The 13,507-nt window shown below is 53.5% G+C and overlaps 1 protein-coding gene across 1 annotated transcript; it reads left to right on the top strand.

Moving 5' to 3' along the window:
• Positions 1-9,637: 9,637 nt before the first annotated feature.
• On the top strand, positions 9,638-13,003 carry LOC119328046 (probable LRR receptor-like serine/threonine-protein kinase At3g47570). The gene is made up of 2 exons (XM_037601092.1): positions 9,638-12,377; positions 12,476-13,003. Exons 1-2 carry the CDS (start codon positions 9,638-9,640, stop codon positions 12,802-12,804), a joined length of 3,069 nt encoding a protein of 1,022 aa, XP_037456989.1. The 3' UTR covers positions 12,805-13,003.
• The last annotated feature ends 504 nt before the right edge of the window (positions 13,004-13,507 follow it).

Genomic DNA, 13,507 nt, shown 5'->3' with positions numbered 1-13,507 from the left:
ATATCATGAGAGGCACGGGCGCGCCTGTTTCGGAAAGGAAAAAAACCAGTGCCCCCGGTTCGGTTTTTTCGTTCGGTTTTTATTTGTGAAAAAAAGTTTGTCAAAACCTATCAATATGGGATCTAGTTTTGAAGATCTCGACGCGGGGAATCCAACGGCGAAAGCGGTTCGAAATTTGGACGCACGGTTTGAGAGATAAAACATTTTGAATAATCAGATCTACGAAAAAAAGGGAAAACTCCATATTGCGACAAGTGACGCGCTGCATGTGCGTCACTTGTCGCAACCAGGAAAGTTGGAGTGATTTTTACAACGAGTATTCCTCGGCTAGTAATTTTGGTCCAATAATTATCTAAAAAGGACACCATCCTCTAACAAAAGCCCAAAGCCCAGTGATAGACAGTGCTGCCCCGAATATAGAAATCATAGGCAACCCCAATATCGATGAGAAACAAAAATAAACTCGCAAAAATAAATATTGTGAAAGCAAAATAGAATGGAAACCGAATAAAAAAGGATGGGAATGGGTGTTCTTATATTTGTTTCTGCATTTTCCATCAGAAAGTGGAAATGCATATTGAAGATCTTCAAACTAAGCCTAGAAAGATAAAACGAACACGAATACAAAAAGTGATGTTCACAAAAGAAATACGCTCTTTGCTATGAAAAAAAACACGACAAAACCAACAAACTTCTCAATCTGGCAAGATTAATGAGGTGTGAATAGGCCTATTCATACGCTTAATGGCCTAATTAACCCACTGATTTTCTGGTACCTTCTTTACCTTTTTTGCTTAATCAGGTGGTCGCACACCCATGTTCCAAAAATGCGCACCGAGGCCTATTCATACCCTTATCATGGCAAAATGAAATATCCCACGAAGCTAGAGCTCCCTATTTCGATGGCACGTGCTAATAACGGGATATTTTTACGAGAAAACTTTTGATCTATTCATTTTTAGCCATGACAGTACAACGAACACCAGAAATATTAGAAATTACATATAAATCCGTAGACCACCTAGCGACGACTACAAGCACTGAAGCGAGTCGAAGGCGCGCCGCCGTCATCGCCCCTCCCTCATCGAAGCTGGGCAAAACATGTTGTAGTAGACAATCGAAAAGTCGTCGTACTAACGTCACATAGGATCAGCGCACCAGAAGAGCAAACGTTGCCGATGAAGAGTAGCGTAGACCGGGAGGATCCAATCTGAAGATACACAAAATCAGGACGAATGACAATCAGATCCGAGCAAATCCATCAAAGAAAGATCTGCCGGAGACATACACCTCCACACGCTCATCAATGATGCTAGACGCACCAACGAAACTGGGACTGGACGGGAAGAATCTTATTACATCTTCAGGGAGCCGCCGCTATCACACCTTCCGGAGAAGGACACAAGCCCTAACAAAACTCTAAGAAACCCATCGATAAGGGCTGAGATCCACCGTGCCCCATGGCCCTAAGGCCACAGTAGGCGAGGTGGACCGGCAGTGGCACCGTCGAGAGGCATAGAAACCCTAATACATTTTTTGTTGATGAGGCGGCATCTTTCATATTTCCTTGTTGGACTATAGAGGCAACACGCTAATAGTGGGATCTAACTACATTCTAGAAAGAAAGACCCAACCCTCTCCAGAAGAGAAGATGCAAGCGCTCGGTGCCTTTCTATGCATCGACGGCAGACCAAGCCTAAGCTGTTGAAGAACTTTCGCCCCATCAGTCTTTGCAATGTGCTTTACAAGATTGCTTCCAAAGTCTTAGCCAACTGTCTGAAATCTATTCTGCCTGTGGTGGTCTCGGAGAGTCAGAGTGCCTTTGTCCCCGGCAGGTTGATCACGGATAACACCCTTATTGCTTATGAGTGTCTTCACACCATCCGGAAACAGCGCGTGAAGAAACCCTTCTTTGCTCTTAAGATCGATATGATGAAAGCTTATGATCGTGTGGAGTGGAGCTATCTGCATCAGTGCCTGACCAAATTGGGTTTTGCAAGTTTGTGGATTGAGACTGTCATGAGGTGTGTGACGAATGTCCGTTATGCCATGCGTGTTAATGGCGAGCTTACTGAACCGGTGGTTCCTTCTTGTGGGATTCGTCAAGGGGATCCAATAAGCCCATATCTTTTTCCCTTATGCTCTGAAGGTTTGTCTAGTCTGCTATTTCAAAAGGAGGCTCGTGGCGAGCTACATGGGATTCGTAATGGCCGTCATGGCCCGTCTATCTCACACCTCCTGTTCGCAGACGATAGCATCTTCTTTGCAAAGAGTGATTCTCAGAGTGTGGCTTCTTTGGAATCTACCCTTAATTCCTACTGTGCGGGATCGGGCGAGACTATTAACAGAGACAAGTCGGCGCTGTTCTTTGGCAATCACTGCCCCACAAGTGTCAAGGACAGGGTTAAGGCACAATTGGGCATCAGCAACGAATCCTTTCAAGGCTCATATCTGGGTATGCCGACGGAGGTTGGTAATTCTCCTACTAGTACCTTCAAGTTTCTTGTTGATAAGGTGTGGCAGAACATCTTTGGTTGGTCGATCGTCCTATGTCTAGAGCTGGTACTGAAACTTTGCTAAAATCAAAGACCCAAGCTATTCCCACCTTCATTGCTAGCTGTTTCCGTTTACCAGTGGCTATTTGCAAGAAATTCACGCAGATCGTGTCTGACCAATGGTGGGGCCGAGAGGATGGCAAGAACAAAATGCATTGGCGCTCATGGGAGTGGCTTTCTACGCCGAAATCCCTTGGGGGTATGGGCTTCAGGGATATGTCGCTCTTCAACCAAGCTATGTTGGGCAAACAAGGTTGGAGACTTCTGACTGACCCCGGATCTTTGTGTGCTCGGGTTCTAAAAGGGAGGTATTTTCCGTTTGGTGATTTCTGGAATGCTCCTGCTCCTAATTCTGCCTCGGCCACTTGGCGAGCTATTTTGCATGGACGGGACCTGCTTAAGAAGGGTGTGCAATGGGGGATAGGGGATGGCAGTAGTACTCTCGTCGTTAAAGACAACTGGATCCCTTCCACTCCTCCTGCTATGCTTCGAACTCTTTCTCCCATTCCAAGCTCGGCTACAATCCACTGTTTGCTGGATGAGGAGAGTGGGAGCTGGAACGAGGAGACAGTGCGTGCTTTCTTTCCTGTTGAAGTGGCTAACGACATCCTCAAGCTTCATGTTAATCTGGAGGGGGGCCCGGACTACGTGCGCTGGCCGTTCACTAAATACGGTCATTATTCCGTCCGGTCAGCCTACAATATGGTCAGGACGAGCAAGTTTCTTTCGGCTCAAAGTGGAAATGGTGGGGGTCAGCACTCAGGTTGGCCCTTGGAGGAAAAACTTTGGAAGAAGATCTGGACCATCAAGGTGTCGAACAAGATGAAGATCTTGCTGTGGAGATTTGCTCACAACTGTTTGCCTTCGGGGGAACAATTGCAGCATCGACATGTCCCAACGAGGACTGATTGTGTTTTCTGTGGCCGGGCCGAAGGTGTTGAGCATGCGTTGCTTTTCTGTGTCCATGCTAGCTCAATCTGGGAGGAGATCAAGGACGTCTTTGGAATCAAGTTGTATCGCTCCTCTTTCTCTTCGCCAAAGCAATGGTTGCTCGATCTGCTTGGCCGGTGTTCTGGCAGAGATATCTCCATCATCACGGTCACTATGTGGCACATCTGGGAGGCCCGTAATGCTGCTCGAAATGAGTCGGATCCTCCTCATCCAAAGCGGACCGCTGCGAGGACGAGGGCTTATGTGGATATGATCTTCCAGTATCTTTCAAGCCTTTCGCTGCCTCTAGGCGTGCTACTTCAGCGCTTGGTTTCTGTTGGACTCCGCCATCGCCTGGTACGCTCCTGGTATCTTCTGATGTTGCGGTCTCCGTCGAGAGTGCTTCTTCTGCGGTGGGGGTAGTGGTGCAGAACCATTCTGGGCAGTGTGTGGCAGCTGCCTCCGAGCCCCTGCCTGTTGTCTCGTCCCTGGAAGTGGATGAGGCCCTCGCTCTCCGTCGGGCGGTGCTGCTGGCGGGCGAGAAGAATTATGACACGGTGATATTTCAGTCCGACTGCCTCTCGGTGATTCAAAGGATTCAATCTTTGAGCCGGGACCGATCCATGGTGGGTTCGATCATAGCTGACATCAAGATGGCATCTCGATCTTTGCCTTCTGCCTCTTTTATGCATGTTTGTCGGCATTAAAATATTTTAGCATATGTTCTAACTAGATCTAGTCTGAACTCTATGAGTCCTTGTGTTTTTCATTCTGCTCCGGATTGCATATGGGAGACTCTGTGTAACTTGTGTGCATGATTAATAAGGGCCGACGTTCTCTATAAAAACGCTGGGAGTTTTTTTTTTTGAGAATTTTTTTCATTCAAATCATGAATCAGTACAAAGTAGTTGACCCTTGCAAACACAGTAAAACGCAAACACAAAGGACCATGAACATCTAGAGTATCCTAAGACAACCATAACACAAGAAGATCTCCGGAGCCCTATGTCATCATCCCTGAATCTTGAGAGAAGACTCATGCAGCAGAAGGATCTGCAACTAGTCGCAAACAGGTCATCATCTTCGACCACGGTACAATTGCCGCCACGCTGCTTCCTCCTTTTTTGACACCAGCGCTGAGAGGGCATGGACATCAATCCAACACACCTGTAACATCCATCATCATCTTTGGCTTTGAGTACCGCGAAAAGTATCCCTTCCGGAAGGAAGAGAACTCGAGTCATCCGACCGGTCCAGCACCGCGGCCGGCCATCCGCCCGGACAAAGCAGGATCTCCCACCAGCATCAGCGTAGAGGAAGGAGAAGAATAGCAGCAGCAAATCATACCAACAAGGAAGAAGAAAGGTCTTCGTCTCCCTGCCTCGATCGCCCATCTGAGGATCCAAACGATCAGTGCCGATGGACCTCCAACCACCATAGCCCGCGACCTCGACGAGATCCGAGGATCCCCAACACCGCTGACTCCTAGACGAAGGCAAAAGCCTCGCCTGACCGCGAACGAAGCCCGGAGAAACTTATTTCGACGCGACACCACCGCAACGGCCTCGGCAGTGTCTTCCTCAACCCTAACCCTACCACACACCCACCTAGCGAACAGACCCGAGGTTCCCCCTCCCTCCCGCCGCCGGAGCGGCCGACGGAGAGAGAGGGAACCGGCGGCGCGCAAGGGATTCCTCGCCTCCTTGATCGCCTAGATCCTACTTTTCCGGGCGCGAGGGAGTTGACAGTATAACTGTTGATCTGGCAGGTGTCCTTTTCTAACGTCTCGTGTTGAAGATGGCCTTAACAGAGAATCTCGTCGTTGACACTTTCTATTTTTACCAAAATTTTTAGGCCATTATTCTAGCATTTTTCTAACCTTTTGCTTATGATTGCCAGCTTTCGCAGTCAAAATTCTCCTAAGGAAGAAAATTCTTTTCCCAATCCGACAGCGGCGGAGGCAAGGTCAATGCGGAGCTGGCGCTGAGATAAAGAGTCTGACTAATTCGCCGGCAAAACAAGAAATGAACGCCCGGCTCCTTCGATCATATCCTATCCTAAAGAAAAGTCAGTGCACGCGTGGACGTAGTACTAGTATACACTCGGGCATGGCGCATGGCACGCAGCTCCCATGCGGTCACGCGGACCCGGTCCTTTTTTTTAACATCAGTACAGATGCAAAGCGTTCATATACATATACTTATACTTATCTCTATAAACGTACACACGCACATATTACTTTTATGAGTATCTTCAAAAGACTGAGCCAGCATATCATGTTTACCGTAGGTGCCTCGTCGTTGAGGAAAACATCTCCTCCCACTAAATACACATCACCGAAAATCATAAAATAAATTTAGAAATTAATGCAAGCATCAAAATTTAAATCCTAACCATCCAAATACATGTTGGTTTGCGCGGACCCAGTCTTTTGTTGCGTGCATAACAGATGGATGGTCACTTGGGTCGTGTCAGCGTCAGAGCAAGGTAGACTAATCAATGTCACCGTTTTGGTTTATGTCAGCATCAGCGTGCAGGAAGTCATGTATAGGCAGAGCAATCAGCAATGGATTACTCGTTATTACTAGTACGTAATAACGTATCTTCTTCGTCGTAGATAGGGAGGGACGTGTCCCGTTTCGGTCCATCACGGCACCGCCGATGTCACCATGCGGGACAAACAGTAGATAAAAAAACGACCATAGACGCAAGAAGAGCATGCACGGTGACGCCGGTGTTTGCGGCCGGCGGCGGCCGCGGACGCGGACCGGTACGCGCTGGTGACCTCCACCTTGCTTTTTTTTTTCCCGAAACCGGTCCATAAGGATCCCGATTCATTAAAAAGAGGGTTGAACGCTTAATTAACGAAAAATCGGGATAAAACCATCACAACAGCCCACATAGGGCAACACCGCCTGACTTGGCCACCCACACGAAGATACAACAATGCTGCATAGAGGAAACACAAACTTAAGGGCGTCACCAAGTGTTATCGTCATCACTCCTTCACGACCAGCGACTTCGACGTCACCATCGTCTTCCACCAACGAAGTCCTCGTCGTCACAAACGCCGAAACTCATGCCGGCCTATGCTAAACAGTCGGCTACGGGCGCAGGCGCCAGACAACTCCGACTAAGAAGACCACCAAAACACAGGGAGAGATGGACAGAGTTGGGGCCAACTAACACCTCCTCGAAGACCACCGGCCACTTGTCATCGTCGCCGCCTAGGGACCTCCCGGGCAGCTCCGACTCCGCGACGGCATAGCGAGACCCAGAAGAGACCTGTCAAGCATGTCGGGTAAGCATCGACAACCGAAGCACTGTCGCGACCCTGCACCGCTAGCCATCATCATCGTTGCCAAACTGGACGCCGCACCGCCACATTGCCGACCGGGCACCTGCCGACCGCAGAGTCATGAGCGTCTAGCACATGCAGAGCGCGAATGGGAACCAATGCTCTTCAAGGCGACGCCCCAATGAGGGAAGCGACGATGCCGACGCCGTCGCCCAACCCGACCGGGCCTTAGGCTTTCACCTGAAGAGCTGGATCTTTAGCTAAGGCCCGCCTTGCTGGGTTTTTTCTATTGTTGTGTCACTGGATTTGAAAACGACGAGGTTTTGCCAATTTGTGATGGGTCCAAAATGGCAAAGTTTTGGTAAGATTTTGTCCTATTTTATATAAATAGATTGCATGTGGCCTTTCCATAAAAAAAGCTAAGTATATTGTTATGAGAAAAAAACAAACACAACATTAAAATGGGTGCTGCATATAGATCGGTTAACCGGAGAAAACCCATTTGTTGTCGATTCTGTTCGCAACATTGGATTCTTGGCTTATCTTTTTCTTCCTCCCATTCGCATTGCCAGTTCAGTCGCGCCCCTTCTTCCTTCTCCTCATGCATCGCTGAGCCTCCCGCCGGATGCCGCTACTTTTGGACCATTGAAATTTGGGCTTATCTTTTTCTTCATCCCACCCGCGCTGGCATTTTTGGTGGAGTTTTCAGGTTGCGATCCCCTTCTTCCTTCTCCTCATGCATCACTGAGCCTCCCGCCGGACGCCGCTACTTTTGGAGCGTTGGAATTTGGGCTTATCTTTTCGGTGGAGTTTCCAGGTCGCAATTTCCCTTCTTCCTTCTCCTCATGCATTGTTGAGCCTCCCACCGGCCGCCGCTACTTGCGCGGGGGGGGGGGGGGGGAGGGCTGCCATGTGCCGCCTTTTTTGCCTCATCCTTCTTGAGCATCCGCGGCCCCAACCATCCAACTATACATGCTAGGATCTCTTCCTCTGACTCCCCCTCTCCCAGACAGTCAAGTTCCTTACTTGTCACTGTCTATGATGCCGCCGCCGCGTCGTCGACGGCTCCGGCTTGCTCTAGGCGGGACCTTGCCGCAGCCGGCCGCGGCGTTCCTGTCTCACATGAGGGTCACACACTTGGGAGAATCGACCGAGGCAAAATAAAATCCTAATTTCCCGAGGAATAACCGCCGCATCGCTCTTGCACCGGGCGATTTGGGCGCGCCGCTACCCTAGCCGCCGTCGAGTCCCAATCTAATCCCTCCTCTCCTCCCGTCGCCGCCGGGCTAAGCCCGAGGGCAGATGGCGGTGGCGGGGGTTTCTGGGCGGGGTCCCCGGCGTGTGGAGGCGCGACTGGTCGAGTCCTGCGGCGCGGTGGCCGTCCCTGCTTCATGGCTACGGCGGGCGGCTTTGCGGCCGATCGGATCTCGGATCGATGGCGGCGGCAATGGAGGGCTTGGTGGATGGGTCGGTTGTACATGTGGTTTGGCTTCTGGTCAGATCTGATCTGGCCGGTGCGGCCTACTTCATGCGCGGCGGCGGTGGTTGGTGGCGGTCTCATGCACACGAGGCTAGATGGAGGTTCCTCGAGCAGATCTGGGTGAAAACCTTGCTCTTGGCTCGTTGCCAAGGCCGACGATGGTGGTGTTTTCTGCGTCATCCCCTTCCAGAAGGCATCATGGTGCAGAAGCTCTAGACCCCTATCCGCCACCTCCAAGGGAAACCCTAGATCGGTTGATCGGATGATGGCATTGCTCTTGTGTCGTATCCCTCTTGGGGGCGTCATTCTTGGAGGTATGCATAGACTCGAGGGACCAGTGGATGGCATCTGTGGTGGGGCGGCGTTCCGTGTGACGCATCGATGACGTGGAGTCTTGGTGGCGTGGCGCGGTAGGGCCTCGACGACGGGTGTGTGATGATGGACGCACGCGGGGAGAAGTTGTTGTCTGGAGCCGTGGTGGCGTCGACAGCAAGCCTGGCAAGGTCGATGCGTCTGTATTTGCTCTGAAGATGGATCGATAGAAAACGGTGGCGACGACCTAAGTGCGTCATAGCGGTTTGTGCCTCAGATTTAGTATGTGGGTTGGTTGGAGTCTCCCGCTTCAGATGTTAAGCTTAGGTGAAAGGTTTGGGTATTCGATTCACACTTTCTACACCCCTTGATCAATGGATAGAAGTAGCGACAAATGTTGCCAAGATGATGGCTTTAGGCATATTGATGTATTATTTTGTAAAGTCTTTACGAATAATTAATAAAGTGGCTACATGCATCTTCCAGATGCAGAGTCCGAGGACCATCCTCCTTTTTTCTAAAAAAACCAAAAGTGAATAATGGTTAGCAAGACAAAAGAATTGTTCTATGGACAGTTATTCCAGCTGACATTCTGAAGAAAGAGACAAACACTAGGTTAGCAGCCTCTTTGCACCGGCAATCACGCCAAAATAATATCAACCAAATGCCTAACGATGCACTGGCACGATCATTAGTTCATTATTACGACTAGCTGAATCGCCCATACCATGTCGAACTAGTTGATTAAGGGAATGTATAAAAAGTACACTAACAACCTGTCGTGTTCTCTTGACCTACGAGGACGAAGACGAGGTGAGTGCATGCATCGACAATCGTACCACCATCAGCGTGCGTTACCTAACCGTACAGTGCGTGCGTGCGTACTCACCGTCTACTCGGTCTCACTTGCACGACAGATTAGATTACCCTTTGGCTTTGACCATGCAGCATACCTGACCTGTATGCGCTAGCCAGCCGTGACTTCATCGCTCGAGCTCCCCATTTATGCAGGCCATGCCCATGCAGACCTGATCGGCATCCGACGACCCCGGACGGACCACCATGGCGGCGCCAGCGGTTGCATCGGTGGCTCTGCTCCTGCTGTCCTGTCTAGCGGCGGCGGCGGGAGACGACCGGGACGCGCTGCTGGCGTTCAAGGCCGGCGTGACGCAGGACCCGACGGGCGCGCTCCGGTCTTGGAGCAACGATAGGCGCTTCTGCCGGTGGGCCGGGGTGAACTGCAGCGCCGCGGGGCGCGTCACCACGCTGGACGTCGGCTCGCGCCGCCTCGCCGGCACGCTCTCCCCGGCCGTAGCGGACCTCGCGCACCTCGAGGTCCTCAACCTCACCGACAACGCATTCTCCGGCTCCATCCCGGCCAGCCTCGGCCGGCTCGGGCGCCTCCGGTGGCTCAGCCTCTGCGACAACGCCTTCACCGGCGAGATCCCCGCCGCGCTCCGCGGGCTCGGGAACCTCAGCACCGCGTACCTCAACGCCAACAACCTCACCGGCGCCGTCCCCGCCTGGCTCGGCGCCATGTCGTCGCTCACGGTGCTGAAGCTCAGCACGAACTCGCTCTCCGGCCGCATCCCGCCGTCGATCGCCAACCTCAAGTCGATCCAGCGGCTCGAGCTCGCAGAGAACCTGCTCGAAGGCGAAATCCCTGAGGGCCTCGCACGTCTCCCGATGCTCCAGTCGTTCAGCGTGTACCAGAACCGCCTCTCCGGCGAGATCCCGCCCGGCTTCTTCAACCTGTCGTCTCTGTGGGGCCTCGCCCTCGCCAACAACGCGCTCCAAGGCGAGCTCCCGCGCGACGCGGGCGCACGCTGGCCGAACCTCGTGCACCTCTACCTCGGCGGCAACCGCCTCACCGGGCCCATCCCAGCGACGCTCGCCAACGCCACCCAGCTGCAGTTCCTCAGCCTGGCCAACAACAGCTTCACCGGCCGGGTGCCGCCGGAGATTGGCAAGCTCTGCCCGCAGTCGCTGCAGCTGTCCAATAACCAGCTCACGGCGACCGACGCTGGCGGCTGGGAGTTCCTGGACAACCTGACGAGCTGCGACGCCCTGACTGAAATATTCCTCGGCGGCAACAAGTTCTCCGGCGCCATGCCGAGCTCCATCGCGCGCCTCTCGATGCTCCAGGCGTTGAGTTTGTCGGGCAATCGCATCTCCGGCGTTATACCGCCGGGCATAGGCAACCTCGTCGGGCTACAGATGCTGGACCTCCGGCATAATCTCTTCGCCGGCGCGATCCCAGAGGGGATTGGCAAGCTGGAGAACCTCCAAGAGCTGCAGTTGCAGGGGAACGAGCTGACCGGGCCGGTGCCGTCCGCCATTGGCGACCTCACGCAGCTGCTTAGCCTCGACCTCAGCGATAACTCGTTGAACGGGTCGATTCCTCCCAGCCTCGGCAACCTGCGGCGCCTGATGCTGCTCAACCTCTCCGGCAATGGGCTCGCCGGCCATGTCCCGAAGGAACTGTTCGGCCTCTCGTCCTTGTCATCGGCGATGGACTTGTCGCGTAACCAGCTGGACGGCGTTCTCCCGCGAGAGGTAGGCCAGCTTGTGAAACTCACGTTCATGACGTTCGCCGGGAACCGTTTATCTGGCGACGTGCCGGCCGAGCTCGGGAGCTGCCAGAGCATGGAGTTCCTCGACCTGGACAGCAATCTCTTCACCGGAAGCATCCCGCCGTTGCTGAGCAAGTTGAAGGGGCTCAGGATGCTAAACCTGTCGAGCAACAGGTTATCCGGCGCCATCCCGCCGGAGCTCGGCCAGATGACGGGGCTGCAAAAACTGGACCTCTCGCGGAACGAACTGTCCGGCGGCGTGCCCGTGGGATTGGAGAACATAAGCTCCCTGGTCGTGTTCGACGTGTCCGGCAACAACCTCGCCGGCAACGTCCCACAGCGCGGCGTGTTCGCGAACGCGACCGGGTTCAAGATGGCCGGCAACAACGCGCTCTGCGGCGGCGCAACGCAGCTCAGGCTGCCGCCGTGCCGGACACTCGCGAATTCCACCACCAGAGGCTCTCACCTGTTCCTCAAGATCGCGCTGCCCGTCATAGGGGCCGCTCTGTGCATCGCCGTACTGCTCACCGTCCTCCTGTGGCGGCGCAAGAGGAAGTCGAGGACCACGAGCACGGCGGCCCGCAGCGTGCTCAACGGCAACTATTACCCGAGGGTGTCCTACGCCGAGCTTGCGAAAGCCACCGACGGTTTCGCGGAGGCGAACCTCGTCGGCGCAGGGAAGTACGGGTCCGTGTACCGCGGCAACCTGGCACTGAAGAGGAAAGGAAACCTGGCGCACGAGGCCATGCCCGTGGCGGTGAAGGTGCTCGACCTCGGGCAAGCCGGGGCGTGCAAGACGTTCCTGTCGGAGTGCGAGACCCTGCGGAGCGCGCGGCACCGGAACCTGATCGGCATCGTCACCTGCTGCGCCAGCGTGGACGCGGCCGGCGGCGAGTTCAGGGCCCTCGTGTTCGACTTCATGCCCAACACCAGCCTCGACCGGTGGCTGCACCCGGGGCCATCGGACGCGCGCAAGCGTGGCGGCCTGAGCCTGGTCCAGAGGCTGAGCATCGCCGTGGACATCGCCGACGCGCTCAGCTACCTCCACAACAGCTGCGACCCGCCGATCGTGCACTGCGACCTCAAGCCCGGCAACGTGCTCCTTGGCGACGACATGACGGCCCGCATCGGCGACTTCGGCCTCGCCAAGCTGCTGCTCCTCGACGCCGGAGGTGAAGGCACCGAGAGCACCATCGGCATCAGGGGCACCATCGGCTACGTCGCGCCGGGTACGTTTCTCTCCATCATGCTACTTTTCCACCATGGCATGTCAGGTGTCACGATCACTTGTCTGAAGAAACTCTTGCGCATGCTGTGCCATTTGCAGAGTACGGCACGACGGGAAGCGTGTCCAGGGCGGGCGACGCGTACAGCTACGGGGTCACGCTCCTGGAGATGCTGGCCGGGAAGGCGCCGACGGACGGCGGGCTCGGGAACGGCACGACGCTGCCGGAGTTCGTGGCGGCGGCGTTCCCGGAGAGGATCGAGCAGGTGCTGGACCCGGCCCTGCTGCCGATGGAGGGGCTGGAGAGATCAGTCTCTGTTTCGGCTTCGATTTCGACCATGTCGACGGTGTCGACGTCGTATTCGGAGGACAGCGAGGTGCGCGTCACGGCGCGGGACTGCGTGGTCGCCGCCGTGAGTAGACATGTATGAAATTATGTTGAATTTGATGTTTAAACTACGTTGAATGGACTAGTAGTACGTCGTTTGCATCTTCATTTTTGACCATCTATTGGAGTTGCTTTTTTGGACCATCAATTTGGATTATCTGTTGGAGTTAAGCTTTTTTCGAAGCTTCAAAACGCATTTTTTGATGGTCCAAATTTTACATCTCTGATTTTGGACCGCCAAAATTTAGACCATCTATTGGAGATGCTCTTATCCTTTTAAGGTAGCGAGATGGCAATGGATATTTGAAGCTAAGGAATCTGAATTCCTTGCCACCTGAACCACATGGAGCTGTACCTATCTTCTTTCATTACTAGATTATTATAGCTTCTGTTTCTTTTCCCACATGATTAGATGTTCGCTAATGCACCCATAAGCCAAGGGAGATCAAACCATGGTGCATCTCCCTGAATACACTTGCATTCATCCAGGACGCGGATTTTGTCTAACTAGTTGCGCGCATAACTCGTATCCTTGCCGTCCATCTCCGGTGCAGTCAAATCAACCTGCCCCACTGCTGTCCCAGCCATGCAGCGTATTCCCGAGCATGTGATTGTTTTGGTGTACGTATATGGAGATGTATTGCATCGGTTGTGGGCCAGCTGTCTATAGATTCTCCTGCCAACTAGTACTGCTAGGCTACTTTCTTTAGTCTCTTCCCGTGCGCAGCGACGTGCTATACCCGTGC

Source organism: Triticum dicoccoides, chromosome 7A, assembly GCF_002162155.2.
Source record: "Triticum dicoccoides isolate Atlit2015 ecotype Zavitan chromosome 7A, WEW_v2.0, whole genome shotgun sequence".
NCBI classification, from domain to species: domain Eukaryota; kingdom Viridiplantae; phylum Streptophyta; class Magnoliopsida; order Poales; family Poaceae; genus Triticum; species Triticum dicoccoides.
Note: the sequence above shows the minus strand (reverse complement) of the source record. Positions and strands in the feature narration are given on the sequence as shown.

Excerpts from the sequence above, each read along its gene's own strand:
- LOC119328046 (XM_037601092.1), top strand. The coding sequence starts at position 9,638 with ATGGCGGCGCCAGCGGTTGCATCGGTGGCTCTGCTCCTGCTGTCCTGT. Across the intron at positions 12,378-12,475 it reads CATCGGCTACGTCGCGCCGG|AGTACGGCACGACGGGAAGC; the intron begins GTACGTTTCTCT and ends TGCCATTTGCAG.